The 15280-nt window shown below is 36.7% G+C and overlaps 1 protein-coding gene across 14 annotated transcripts in view; it reads left to right on the top strand.

Annotated features, from left to right (window-relative positions):
- SLIT2 (slit guidance ligand 2) overlaps window positions 1-15280 on the top strand; it is a 272480-nt gene that overhangs the window by 212700 nt on the left and 44500 nt on the right. For 13 of the 14 annotated variants that reach the window (XM_069792881.1, XM_069792805.1, XM_069792821.1 and 10 more), the window contains 8 exons: window positions 1704-1847; window positions 3305-3448; window positions 4572-4738; window positions 5368-5500; window positions 9390-9458; window positions 11936-12007; window positions 12230-12301; window positions 13667-13738. In XM_069792881.1, the coding sequence (XP_069648982.1) occupies window positions 1704-1847; window positions 3305-3448; window positions 4572-4738; window positions 5368-5500; window positions 9390-9458; window positions 11936-12007; window positions 12230-12301; window positions 13667-13738 (873 nt within the window). The remainder of the gene's footprint in view (window positions 1-1703; window positions 1848-3304; window positions 3449-4571; window positions 4739-5367; window positions 5501-9389; window positions 9459-11935; window positions 12008-12229; window positions 12302-13666; window positions 13739-15280) is intronic. The other variant, XM_069792856.1, reaches the window with a different exon arrangement.

The following is a 15280-nucleotide window of genomic DNA, read 5'->3' as shown; positions in this document are numbered from 1 at the left end:
AAGCAGGAAGGTGACTGTTCCCCTGTACTTGGCACTGGTGAGGCCGTACCTCGAGTACGGGGTTCAGTTTTGGGCCCCTCACTACAAGACAGACATTGAGTTGCTGGAGCGTGTCCAGAGAAGGGCAACCAAGTTGGTGAGGGGCCTGGAGCACAAGTCTTATGAGGAGCGGCTGAGGGAGCTGGGGCTGTTTAGCCTGGAGAAGAGGAGGCTGAGGGGAGACCTTATCGCTCTCTACAACTACCTGAAAGGGGGCTGTAGTGAGGTGGGTGCTGGTCTCTTCTCCCAAGTCATGAGCGATAGGATAAGAGGGAGCAGCCTCAAGTTGCACCGGGGGAGGTTTAGATTGGACATTAGGAAAAATTTCTTCACTGAAAGGGTTGTCAAGCACTGGAACAGGCTGCCCAGGGAAGTGTGGAGTCACCGTCCCTGGAGGTATTTAAGACATGTAGATGTGGCACTTAGGGACATGGTTTAGTGGTGGACTTGGCAGTGTTAGGTTAACGCTGGACTCAGATGATCTAAAGGTCCTTTCCAACCTGAATGATTCTATGATCCTATGATTGTATCCTTCATCACAGGCAAGGTGTACATTAAATTACAGCTAGGCTAGAGATGAGTAGTCAGCACTCAAGATTAAGCCACAACTCCTTGTTTTCTATGTCTTAGATAATGGCACCAGTTCATTCTGGCAAGTGTGTGAATTTTTGTTCTAACAAATAGTATCGTTCTTGATTTGAACAATTAAAATGCTGTTCTAGAAATTGCGTCAAATAAAATTTGATTTTCTTCCCAACACCATTAATTCCATCAAATAAAAAGTTTTTAGCTTCAGTTCATTTTACATTGTCTCGGAGCATTTTTAAGAGCTTTTTAAAAATCACTAGTGTATTATAACACTCTTTAGTGTGTAAATATGTACTTTTATAATATGTGTAAATAGTTATATGAAACAAAACAAAGGGAGGCAAGAATAACATGAAAAATCTTTAAGAAAATGTGTGTTGTTGAGCATGATTGCTTTTGTATATATAGTACAGATACCACCCACTTGGGCTGTAATTTCCATATTTCAACTAAAAACCATAAGCACTAAATATTTTGGCAGTATCTTGGGTCATTTTCCCACATTTTGATCTGCTTTGCATGCAAATTGCAGATAAATGAACTATCTTGCTTATAAGCCCTCCTTTTTAACTAATGTCATAAATGATTAACATTTCATGTACTGTTTACATTCACACATTTCATTTACATATGTTGCTGTTTATACTGTTTTATTATATTTGTGTTTACCAAGATGAAATGAAGAAATAGGAGTGGTTAGTTGTGCTGGTACTCATACAGTATCATTCAGTTATTAATTCATCTAATAATGCTACAAGGACTGGAGACATGAAAAAAATACAGTCACTGACAAGATTAAAAATTATGAAAAGATGTTGTTGTGTGGCAGCAGCATGGACTGGGTAATTGCCATTATTTAAGAACATCTTCCAAAGATTGCATTAAAAATCCTTACTTCTTCAGTTAGCAGGGCATTGAATTATGCTTTTATTGGTTCAAAGTTGAACAATGTATTCATTGCTTTTACACAATAACTCAGTATCTTGAAACATATGCAGACTGCAGCATTTAACAGTTAATTTGGGGTATTTAAAAAAGAAAACATATTTTTCTCTGTTTCTTTTAATGTGTAATAGAAACCTGAGCAATAACAAGATTACAGATATTGAAGAAGGAGCATTTGACGGAGCCTCTGGTGTGAATGAGCTATTGCTCACTAGCAACCGCTTGGAAAGTGTTCGACACAAAATGTTTAAAGGACTAGAAAGTCTCAAAACACTGTAAGTGTAATTATTTGTGTGTTTTTATTCTTCCTTTCTGCCAGGTACTTTTTAAAGTAATGTTCTATCTGTCCTAAAAAAATTGATTTTGGAGGATTAGCTCTGGATTATTCAAGCATATCTTGGTTTTTATTCCTATTTTACAAAAAGTTATCATATGTTATATGAATTCATTAATTACTAATTATGGATATAATGTAGCTGAAATTTTTTGTTGTGGTTACTTGACTACAGAAATTTTGAGTCCTCTGAAATGATGAAGCAGTTGAGAATGGGTAAACATCCAACTGCAGACACGGAAATAGGGATAATCATCTGCTTCAAAGTAACACAATTTTGCACGGGAATTACACATTTTACGTAATGGAGTCTGATTCAATTCAGCTAAACCATTACTGGGAATTTTGCTAGAGGAAAAAATGATTCTGGTGGATACTGAAATGTGGGAAATTATTCTCTCCTAAGTAATTTTAATGTCATTTCAACAGTGAAGGGAGGAATAAAAGCACTATAGCTTGAACTCATTTCATTCTTTCCATGAAGGCAGTTTAGGCCTTTCCACTTAAAAAAAGATGTTTATACAATCCACAGCTTCTTGGCCTTCTTCAGAGAGCCTGTCCTGATCAGCAGAGCAGAGCCAAGATTAAATGATCTCTGGAGCTTCAGCTGTCCGTAGACCTTAGGTATTTTTAATAAATCAGGCCTTTCATTTCTAACTTTGCATTTAAAGCTGCTAAAATTGTTAGCAGCATCTATTCTTAGACAAGAACATGGGGAAAAAATAGCCATTTATTGATGGACAGATAGAACAGCAAACTTCAAAGCTCATATGTTTTACAGAAATATGAGAGATTTTAGAATAGGTGTTTCTTGCTTAGTATTCTTAAATTTTTACTAAATATTAGAGTCACGCTAAGGAGGAGTCAGGGTAGCCTGATTTTATTTAATTGAAACGCTTGAGAATGAAGTAGAAGTGGTTTCTAGAATTTATCTTAAGAAAATGCAGGTCAAAGGGCCTCAGGAAGAGGTCAGCTGGTACTACCTTCTGCTCCATGTAAATAGCAGTTCTGAAGTCATTAGGCTTGGAAACATGAAGAGGGGGCTGCTGTGTGTCTCTGATTTGGGGAATTTCAATCAGTTTAATTTATAGTCAGGTAACACTCATAATTACCGATTCTGGTACTGAAAGAAAAAAACCCACAGAAATGCTTAGAGGAAACACCCCTTGCCTCTGTGAAACCTACCCACCCATCTTTCTGTTTTCCAGTCCCCTCAATGCACACTGTGCTCAGTCCCTTCAGGGAGGTGACAGGCAGCACAGGGGTCACGGCTCTTGTGGTTCCTCCACTGGTAGCAGTCCTTTTGGAGTCACACCTCTTGGCCCTTGCTTGGGCCACCACTTCAGCTCTGGCCTCTGCTCGGGCTAAGCTAAGAAATGCTGATCCTTCCTTTTTCAGGATGCTGAGGAGCAACCGCGTGAGCTGTGTGGGAAATGACAGCTTCACGGGCCTGAGCTCAGTCCGCCTGCTCTCGCTGTATGATAACCAGATCACCACCGTGGCACCCGGCTCCTTCGATACGCTGCATTCCCTCTCTACGTTGTAAGTCACGTTTGTGTTTTACCTTACCCAAGTTTAAACCTCTAACGTTTTGGGGACATTTCTGTTAATGGTTTACTGTATAATTCCACAGCGTGAGGTAAAGTTAAGGGAAAAAAAGAGTTCATAGAGGGATTTTGAGAAAGGTTATTTTCTGGACCGTCTTGGACACATGAAGAGTATGTTTTCATGGTGCCCTTTGATGCAGTGTTAGGTTTCCAGAAGTGCCTGAGAAGGCAGGAAGAATGTCCTGCTTGCCCCCCTCACTGATCCGAGCCTGGGTAGAGAGCCACATTTTGGGTAGGCATTGCACAATTGCAGCTGTTCACATCACCATGTTGTCTGTCTGTCTGCACTGTGCTGTCCAATAATTATCTTAAATTTCCTCAGCCTACTGAGGATCTTCATTCATATATGTTTTATAATGAAGCTTCAGTCTCATTTTCTATGAAAAAAAGCATCTCTTTTTTATTTAAATATGACGTAATTTAAGGGAGGGGAAAATGCCGAGCAAAGCTGCCACCCAGTTTACCGAAGAAATGCTTTTTGTAGGTAGCATCATTCAGGAAAGTACTTAATCTCTTTTTTACATAAAAAGTGACACTTTGCACCAAGTGACTAATTTGTGCCTATTAGGGATGACATGTTTATAAATAATGGAATTGTCAATAGGTTTGTGCTGAAGTAAGGAGATGCCAAAAATACTGAGACTTCTAGAAGTAAATTCATTTTTATAACTGGCATGTAATCAACTTAGCTGTCACTTCAGATAGGAAACTTATTCTCTAGAGCAAATAAAAGATGGAAATCTTGAGATGACAAATTAATGGAATAGCTGTTGTCAGGTTAAAGCTAATAATGTAAAGTAATCAGCCTTCATCTCTGTATGAAATTACTGCATTATCAGTACAGAGTGGCTTGACAACAAGTCAGGTCTTTGACAGTTTTAAATTATTTCTAAATGAGTTATATCAAGATTCACCATACAGAGCCTAAATTGTAGCTTCACCTATGGTTTGTACATAGCATTGTTTGAAGAACAGTATTTAAGCTTAGCTTTTTGAAAATAGAATACTTAGGATGAAAAAATGGTGTCATCCGAAGTAAACTTTCCTGTGGTTCTCAGAAACCTCTTGGCCAATCCCTTCAACTGCAACTGCCATCTCGCATGGCTTGGAGACTGGCTAAGGAAGAAACGCATTGTGACGGGGAACCCTCGTTGCCAAAAACCCTACTTCCTCAAAGAGATTCCCATCCAGGATGTGGCAATTCAGGATTTTACATGCGATGATGGTAAGAAAATTAATATTTGAGCTTTTTATAATTACAGCTTTCATATGTATAGCTTTAAAATTAAATAAATTGATCAAATGTAGTTCAGATGAGAATATTTTCAAATGCTGATGTTTGAATCAAGCACTCTTTCAGGTTACTTGATCAAATAACATGCCATTTTGCTTAGTTTGTGACTTCCTCAATGCTTAATAAAAAAAAGGCTGCTATCTTGCATCTCTCTCACACATGCTTCCATTTATTGCATTATTAGTTTGTCAATTTTAAAGGCTGTAACTTTTCTTTAAATAGATTCTGTTTATTTTTAATAATTTTTTAATTTTGAAAATAAACATGTATTTTGTTTTATTATCTTTCATTTTAAGTTTTGTTCTTTCTTTAATGATCTTTCATTCCATATAGTAGCATTTTTACCTAGTAAAACAGTATTGTACTAAATAAAGCATCACTTCAAATGTAAATTCTTGGAGCAATGGTTTACAGAGATGACTTAATGTTTTCCCTACCTAGAGATATCATAATGTAGAAATAACATGTTTGCTTATAGGAATTCCAGGTGCGATATTATTGCTAATACCAAAGTGACATTTCTATAGCAAGCTTAGCATCTGTTTGTTTTTATTAACCAGGAAATGATGACAATAGCTGCTCTCCACTGTCCCGCTGTCCTGCAGAATGCACTTGTCTAGACACAGTAGTTCGCTGCAGCAACAAAGGCCTAAAAGCTTTGCCGAAGGGCATCCCAAAAGATGTAACAGAACTGTAAGTGGCACACTTCCCTTTTATGAAAATCAATGTCAGATTTATATTGTCAGGTTCAAGAATGAGGGGAGGAGAAAATGAAGAATTGGATTCAGTAGATCAGCTGACATTTATTAATATACCACTTTATAAAGACTTGCACAGTATCTTGAGAAATTTGAGGTTAAGTTTGAATTAGCAAGGCTCTGTAAGTCCCAAAACACTCTAAGAACTATCTGTTACTGAAAAGCTTTAAAAATATATGTATATAAAATCGTAATCACTCTCAGAATTGATATCCTCAACACTGAACCATCCTGTAACTGAACATGGATATCATGTTGCAATGGCTTAAATTATGGGCAGCACTGAATCTGATTAATCTATGGTCACTGTTTAGAAAGGAATGAAGAATTTCAATTACATGAAAAAGCAAAAAGAAAACAACCTATTAATGTGTTTGCATATTTTCATAATAAATGTGGTTTTGTGGTATTTCAAAAAGACTGGTTTTAATAGAAAGTCTTACTTTTCGTATAGGCAGTCTTATACAATCTGGGATATTTTATTAATTTCTTGATAAATTATTATATGAGAAAAATGGTTAAGGTTGCATTTTATGAGAAAATATAATTTGAATATGTAGATGGACAGTAACATTGATATAAAAAAGACCTTGCTACCTCACATACTGTTTGAAGGTAATAACTGAATAAGCTACTCATAAGACTAGATGAGTCAATTTTTATGCATTATGAAGGGGAAAATATAAACCTAAAAATTGGGTTATTCATCTGTTTTGAATCTTGATCAGATAGGTCACAAGATTGAAAGAAATAGATAGAAATTATTTACAAGAAAAAAAGTTGGGTTTGTGTTACCTATGGCAAGTATTTAATATTAAATTACTAATGCTTCGTAGTGACTGATTATTGTAGTGCTTTTTCAGAGACATCATAACTGTGTATCTTAAGTCACTAAGACAGTGACTTTATTGTTTTAGCATGTGGTATTATACAGAAGATTCTGAAATGTCCACCACTAGTGCAGTGCTTAATACCATCCAAAAGGCTTTAGTCATTAATGAAGAGAAATTGTTAAGAACTCAGACTAGCACACAGCTATATAAACCTATAACTTATTTCATTAGGTTTTGTTGTTCGTTTTTTCTCTTGAATAGAAGGTAACTTAATTAAATATAGTCTGGCCTAATAAATACAATTTGACAATCTTAAGGGCATCAATGTAATGTAAAATTAAGCAGCTAAAGAGAGATACTTTTCAAATTGCAAGTGGAACCCTGACTGTGACTGAAAACTCATTTGTGCACAATTTTGTATGCTTTAATTAGTGTCTAAGCATGCAATTTAGCATATTTTTCAAACGGATAATGGAGGTGTTTCCTGTTAGCAGTTGCATACTGATTGATTCTTCTTGTTCATTAGCATGCATAACCTTTCCAAGATGTACTCTTTATGTGTTTTATAAAATATCTTAATACTTGCTTCATTTGAACAAGGAGGAATTTTTATCAGCCAAGTGGATATTTCTAGTACTTCAGTTCTAATGAAACTAAAGCAATATGTCCTAATATATCACAGAATGACAGAATCATAGAATGGTTTGGGTTGGAAGGGACCTTAAAGATCACCTAGTTCCAATCCCCCTGCCATGGGCAGGGACACCTTCCACCAGAGCAGGTTGCTCAAAGCCCCATCCAACCTGGCCTTGAACACTGCCAGGGATGGGGCATCCACAGCCTCTCTGGGCAACCTGTTCCAGTGCCTCACCACCCTCACAGTGAAGAACTTCTTCCTTACATCTAATCTACATCTACCCTCTTTCAGTTTAAAGCCATTACCCCTTGTCCTATCACTACATGCCCTTGTAAAAAGTCCCTCTCTGGCTTTCTTGTAGGCCCCCTTTAGGTACTGGAAGGCTGCTATAAGGTCTTCCTGGAGCCTTCTCTTCTCCAGGCTGAACAACCCCAACTCCCTCAGCCTGTCTTCATAGGAGAGGTGCTCCAGCCCTCTGATCATCTTCGTGGCCCTCCTCTGGACTCGCTCCAACAGGTCCATGTGGTTCTTATGTTGGGGCCCCAGAGCTGAACGCAGTACTGCAGGTGGGGTCTCACCAGAGTGGAGTAGAGGGGGACAATCCCTTGACCTGCTGGTCACGCTTCTTTTGATGCGGCCCAGGATACGGTTGGCTTTCTGGGCTGCAAATGCACATTGCTGGCTCATATTCAGTTTTTCATCCGTTAATACCATCAAGTCCTTCCCCTCAGGGCTGCTCTCAATCCATTCTCCACCCAGCCTGTATTTGTACTTGGGATTGCCCTGACCCATGTGCAGGACCTTGCACTTGGCTTTGGCCTTGTTGAACTTCATGAGGTTTGCATGGGCCCACCTCTCAAGGCTGTCAAGGTGACTCTGGATGGCATTCTTTTATCTTTCAATAAAAGAATTTTCTCAGAACACTTAGTCCTTCAAAAAGTTTAAATGTTGTTCATTTCTTTCTTAGTAATTAAGTATATGAGCCCATGCTCCATTCACCACCATTTATGTAATGCCATTAACATAGTGTAAGCTATAAAACTTGTTGAGACATGTATTTTGTATTTGGCAAGCAGCCCTAAGGAAGGCATAGTCCAAGGGAAAAAAAAAATGAAAGAAAAAGCTTTTTCATTAGATGTAGATAGTTATTTCATTAAGTTTAACTGTGTTTCAGCCCATCCTTTTAGTCAAGACAAAAGTTTCCAAAGATGCTGCAGCATACTTAAAGACATTAAGCTCAAAATTAATCTAAGAATGTCTCTATCAGAGGCCGCTCTTAATTCAAGTGTGTTCCAAGTATTTGGATGGCTAAAATATATTCTTTATATAGGGATAATGAGGGTGTAGTTTTTACTTGGGTTCCAGGAGACACAAGTAATACCACCATCAGGAAGTCATTTGCCCCAGTTGAGAAACTAAAGATGTTTTATCTTCCTGCTACTGTCTGCTTCATTTCAGAGAACCAGGTAAATTCAGCACTTCTTATAATCTCTAAACTATTTGCCCTGGTTACATGAAGAGCCCCTCCACTTGCACTTTGTAATGACTGGCTGCACACTGGAAGCTTTTTAGGCAAGGCTTGTTACCTTCCTTTGCCTGTAACTCGGGTGCCGATACAGTTTGATGGCTCTGTACCTGTTAACTCTAAGGATGAACAAGTCTGTTATCAAGAATTATGAGCATGGAAGAAGAGCAAGGAATATACAGGAGCTATAACCCTACAAAGAGGAGAAAAAAAAAAATCTAACTTTCTAGTGAAGGATAATTGATTACTGTCTTTAGTCCCTAACATACTCCATAGGAACAGGCTTGTGGTATGTCATGCCTGATATATCATGAAATATACAGGGAGAAATTAGGGAAGGTGACCTGAACCGCTGGCATGACAAATGAATTTGCTGTTAGAGCTGGGACCAGCCCTTGCTGTTTCTACTGTAAAGGACTACCTCTGCAATGTCAGGGTCTGTTTCTATTTACAATAGCTCAAAATCCACACGTAATGCGAGTTGCAGAAGTCAGATTTACTTTTCACCTGTAGGTGTGTGTGAAATGGAGATGATAAGGACCTAATTTTGCAGAGTCTTTATGAAATAACAGAAAATACTAGAGTTGGTTGTTATTACTGTTACTTCATAATACTCATAATATCTGATACAATAGCATTTGGATCTTAGGCTACAGGTCCTCAGTTGTGTCTCTAAAAACCAAAATTTGTAGGCAAGTTTTAGTATGAAACAGAAACAGTATGTATTTCTTTGTTATTAACTTTACTGTTGGATTCTAAGATTAGTAGATGAAGATGCTACTGTTTTAACAAAAACCATAATGGTCTATGTTTTATTTTTCTATTTTAGTTATTTGGATGGAAATCAGTTTACCCTTGTTCCAAAAGAGCTTTCCAACTACAAGCATTTAACACTTATGTAAGTAGTTTTAGAGCAACATCCTCTACTACAATGAAAAAATACAAACCAAACCAAAATACCCTACTACATTATATCTGGGTTTAGTTGTAAGAAAAAAACCATAAAATGTATCTTATCTTTTAGCAAATATGATGCACAACCACTTTTTACAACAGAGGATATTTTATTCGGCTTAACACATCCTACATATAATATACTCTGTCACATTTTATAAGCAGGGGTATTTCATTCCAGTGATTACACCACAAAGTAAATAAGCAGGAATTACAGTTAGCCTGAAAAGGGATGTAAAATCTTACAAAGTTAGGGTAATTAGGGTAAGGCGTTAGGGTAATACAGCATTTTGTTACGAAGCTCCATAAAGGCACTAGAATTATTTACAAAAGAAACATTCTGTCCTATGCTTCATTCTGTGGTATGCTTTGCATAGGAATAGCACATACTGCTGTTGTAACACTTGAATGTAACCCCTTCTGTTTCTCCCACAATATATGGTTTAATGACTCAAGAAGTGAGCTTGTCTAGAACGCCTCATTCCCGACTCTATTGCTGACTCATTCTCTGATTTGAGGCAAATCACTAGCTGCTCTAAAATTTATTACCTCTACTTCATGAATGATTTGAATGTGATTTCTGTACCTTGTAAGAGTACAGTGAGAGAAACAGGAAGACTGTCAATGTAAATGGATGTAATTCCATGGCCTTTGTTAGGACTATAAAAATTCATACCAGCTGAGGTTGAACTGTGTAACATTCTGAAAGCAGTTTGTGGTTTCATTATAATCAGAATAAAAAGTGGAGGAGAGTAACAAAATCCCTTAAATTTCTTTTTGACTGGGTTTAGAGCTTTGCTGCAAAAATTGAAAATGGTTTGACATTCAAAAACAAGAACTTGGTTTCCTTTATTTACCTCATGCTAGACAAAAGTGGTCACGGTCACAAATTTAGAAAAAAGCATGTTTCCAAACCTTTTTGTATTTTGCAAATAATGTCAGGAAAAAACCCGTGCAATATTCTCACATGTATACAGCGTAGAACCTATAGGAAATCTTTGTGGATTGTTTAGAGAAGTTATACAAGAACTAACTTGCAGCACACAGAAAATACAAACTTTAGAACCTCAGTACCAGAAGCAAGCGTATAGATTGGACTGTGTGCAGTAACAGTATCAGTGGAGACTGGATATATGTCTAGAGATGAGGTTAATTAGAGGCATAGTGACAAGGCTTCCATCACAGAGATGAGGTACTTGTGGTGTATTTTTGACAAACACAGACAGAAATTGCATAACTTTACCTTCTAATCAGAAAACACACACAAACAATTTAGCAGACATGTAATACAATAAATTATAGTTGAACAGTAAATAAAATGCAAATAAGATGAGTATTAACAGTCTCTATTTATCAGACCTGTGGGGCACGTTATTGTAATCTTTTCTGAATATATCCTCATACTGCTGTTATGAAATTCAGAATGTTCCTCAGCTGTGTTTGGAAAACCAAAACACTATGCTTAGTTCTTCTGTGGCCAAACAAGGAATTGCATACGACTCTGCTGAGTTCCAGATTAACAAGGAAAATTGCTTATTTCTAACTTTTTCTTTCTCTTTTGAATAGACTGCTCTGTTATACTTGCCTAATATGTTTATTATTATGAGTCAGTTTTCTTACATGCTTTCATGAAATTTGAGACAGAGAAATATGCATATTGCATAGCTATTCAACAGTACTCTTAAGTTAAAATATCAAGGGCCCCTCAGAAACAAATGCTGTATTATTTCACCACAAAATACAGTAAACAATAGTGAAATAGTGAACATAAAATGAAGACTAAAGGACAATATCAGAATAAAGAACAAGCAGTATTCACATTTAATACGGCTTCTTCAAAGCTTCTTTGAAGCTACCATCTTTGAAGCTACCAGCATACCACTCCAGCTTCCATCATACTTATGCTTAAGATTTTATTCATTAGAATATTGAACAACAAGAAAGATGTTAAGGCTTTCTCTATAAATCTTAGACAGTGTTCTTTATAATAATAGCTTTGGGCTTTGATGTCTTCAGTGTGTAAGTGTTAAGTAGAGTATTAGATGATATTTACTCAGGTGTCATTAGGGACATGGCTAGAATGTTTTCCACTTTAAAACATTCCTTTCATTTCTATACTTGGATTCATGTAGGATTGCATTATTAACTCAGTAGCATGATGGACATTGCTGTTGTATAAGAATGCATTGCGCTGCTTTTTCATCTGTGTTGAAATGAAAATGCTTTTCATTGATCAAGCTAAACACTTGCTAGGCTTGTATATGGCATGTGAAAATAAAAATATGTGCTGCTTTAAATATTGATACCAATGATGATACTACTTCTACTAATAAAAATAATGTATCTGTCAGTTTAACTTACAGTGTTTCAGGACTGGGGCAGTCATTTTAAGGTCTGAATTTCTGAATTTATTTTTTATAGAGATTTAAGTAACAACAGAATCAGCACTCTTTCTAATCAGAGCTTCAGCAACATGACTCAGCTGCTCACCTTGTAAGTTTAAACATGTAACAGTGACTCTTTGGAAGCATTACAGTGTTTTTTTTGTCTTGGAAAGAAAGGAAATTCAGTTGATATTAAAGCTTGCTTGTTATGGAGGCTGTAAAATAACTTGTTTTCTAACTAGCTATGTGTGCAAAAGCTGGTTTTGGTCATGCTCTGCATTGTTTCCTGAATGGCTGATATACTTGCTGATGGTATTTTATATATTTTCAGAATTCTTAGTTACAACCGGCTGAGGTGTATCCCTGCTCGGACTTTTGATGGGTTGAAATCACTTAGGTTGTTGTAAGTATTATTTTTTAACCATTGCTATTTTCCAGAATTTTTATTTGTGTACAGTAGAAAGCAAATCTGTAGGAAGTTACTAGATATTAAAACCTATCAAATACTTGAGAAGTGATAATTACATAGCCTTAAAAATCTAAGTGGCTTCATTCTGGGAAAGTATACTCTCAAAATGCTGCACAAGAAGTTATGTGACCCTGGACAACATTATATATACAGACATACACTTTTTACTTTTCTGCTTTTTAATCTTGGCTGTATTTCTTTTTTGTGTTAAGTTCTTCCTTGTTATAAGCATTAAAGTCTAACAAAAATGCCATATGCATAAATTCCTCAGTATATATGAGGGAGTTTTGCAGTTGAATTTTGAATATTTTTATTCCAACAATAAATTTATTTTTTTCTTGTTTCATTTAATATGGGAATATTTCCAAACCCATTACATCATGGTTAACTATTGAAAATCAATAAAATTGCTTTTTGGTTCCAAGAAAACTTTCCATTTTACCACTAGGAAAAACGTGGTTGAAAGGGCACATAAAGGGACAAAGGAAAATAAAGAACAGTCAGTCTAGTTTACAGCTTCAGTTTGTCATTAAAAAAAAACCCTGCAAAAATTCTTTCTCAAAAGTCCCCAGCAGAACAAGTAATTTTTGCCTCCATTTGGGTAGTTTATAACCATTTCATAGCCTAGTTGGATTAAATGTCTCAATCATGGCATTATTTAAGTGTGCCCACATAGCTTCAATTATTTTATATAAATATGGATAATTTCAAGAACCATCATTCTATTTGCATTAGATATATGCATAACTGAATGAATTTATAGAAAAGGAGAGATATTTTTGTGCAGGTTTGCTACAGGAGACATAACACTGGTCCTGGTATTGATGCTTAATAAGGTCTTTAACTTTACTATCAAATTAGGGCAACAACCGTAATACTTATGCTAGTGAACAGTCAATGCCTGTATTTTCTATGAATCCATGAAATATTAAAAAAAAAAATGAACTTAATTAATGGGAAATTCAGGGAATTGCTGAAAAAGTCAGAAGTAAGAACTCTTCTCCTGTCCCTAAATCCAGTCAGTACTTTGCAGAAGTGTGCCTACTTTTACCGACCTTTATTCTTTCAGTTTTAATAGAATCATGTTATTAACATTTCATATGAAATTCAGGATGAAAAAAATCAAATGATAAGTAGGCTGCCAGTTAGAGCTTAAAAAAAAACAAACAGCTGGAAACACTGAGGAACTGGAAGAAAAAAATTGTGAAAAGCTGAAAACTGTTTACAGAAGATTAAATTTGCAAAGTTAACCTGCTGATTTTTATGCATATATATTTTTCTGTTTATTTTCTTTTTAAGGTCTTTACATGGCAATGATATTTCTGTTGTTCCTGAAGGAGCTTTTAATGATCTTTCAGCATTATCACACCTGTGAGTATTCAGATGATAACTGTATTTTTTATGTTACATTTAGCAAATTTCATATAGTTGAACAAAGACAAAATGCAAAGGCCTGCTCTGGAACAAACTCATGGCATCAGTACAGGCTGGGGACAGGCCAGAGAGCTAGCAGCTCAGCAGAAAAACCCTGGGCCTCCTGGTGGGCAGCAAATTGAATGTCTGCCATGTGCCCTTATGGCAATAAAGACTAAAGATGCTCTGGGATGAACTAGAAAGCGAGCAGCCAGGTCACTGAGGATAGTGGCCACATCTGGAATATGTGTTCAGCTTTTCCAGTACAAAGCAGATGTGTATGAGCAAATCCAGGATAGGGGCAAGCAAAGTGGGGAGGTGGCTGGATCATAGGAGCTGTGAGGAGAGGCTAAAGGAACCGGGCTTACTTAGCCTGGAGGAGGAGATACCAAGGAGGGACCTAATGGTCTTTAAGCCACTAAGGGGATTACAGCAATGAGGGAGACAGATTCTTCTCAGAGGTGCACAGTGAAGAGTAAGAGTCAACAGTCACGAGCTGCAACAAGGGAAGTTTGATCGAACATAATGAAAAAACCTTCACCGTGAGGATGATTCAGCTTTGGAACAGGTTGCCCAAAGAAGCAGAAGAATCTCCATCCCTGGAGATTTTCAGAGCTCAGCTGGACACAACCCTGAGCAACCCTGCTCTGACTTCGAAGTCAGTCCTGCTTTGTGCAGGAGGTGAGACTAGATGACCTCCAGAGTGCCCTAAATTATTCTGTGATTCTGTGTTGGTGTCTGTTGACATAGAATACATGGCATCTGATGTCAGAACATAATTTGAGGCAATACTTTTCCTATTTTTAATTTTCAATGGGAACCTAGATTAGAACAAGTTACCTATCTGTAAACCTTGTTGTGTTTATGGATAGTTATTAAATCTTTGCTTGCAATTGAGGAGTGAGTTGACTAGTGCCTTTAGATATATCTGGTTTTTATGTTTCTGAACAGCTGCAGTTGTTAAAAACTTAATTATCTGTTTCTAGTTCAGTATTGGACATTTACATTTAATTTGCCATTTCTCAGAAATTTGATGATACTGATTAAGCTTTAAGTCATTGATAATTCATTCAAATGCTACTATTAAACTAGCTTATTTGCATGAAATATCAGTAAAACTTACATTGATTTGATTGTTGTTGCTGTTACTTTTTTCTTAATGGCTGCCAGTCATCCTTGCTAACATTCTGATTTTAGCAGAGCAATTGTGTTATCTCAGTTCAGGCTGATGTTCACTCTTGCAAATATGGAGTGGACAAATTCTAGGTGTTTTTTCTTGCATGGGAGGTTCCCTATCACTAGGTATGATTTTTGTTACTGCTCTGACTTCAGCCTGACTGAACAAGTATATGTATATATATTTTCTTATGTTCAGCTGGAAGTATGTAGTAATATTTAAGAGAGGGCTTCCTGCTCAGTGTGGCAGAAAAGAGTGTTTCAGCAGTGGTAGTTTCTACTGCCTTTGCTTGCCAAAGATTTTCTTGTATCTCTAGAAGACCC

This window comes from Haliaeetus albicilla, chromosome 1 (assembly GCF_947461875.1).
Source record: "Haliaeetus albicilla chromosome 1, bHalAlb1.1, whole genome shotgun sequence".
NCBI classification, from domain to species: Eukaryota; Metazoa; Chordata; class Aves; order Accipitriformes; family Accipitridae; genus Haliaeetus; species Haliaeetus albicilla.
The sequence above is the reverse complement of the archived record's forward strand: the minus strand, read 5'-3'. Positions and strand labels throughout refer to the sequence as shown.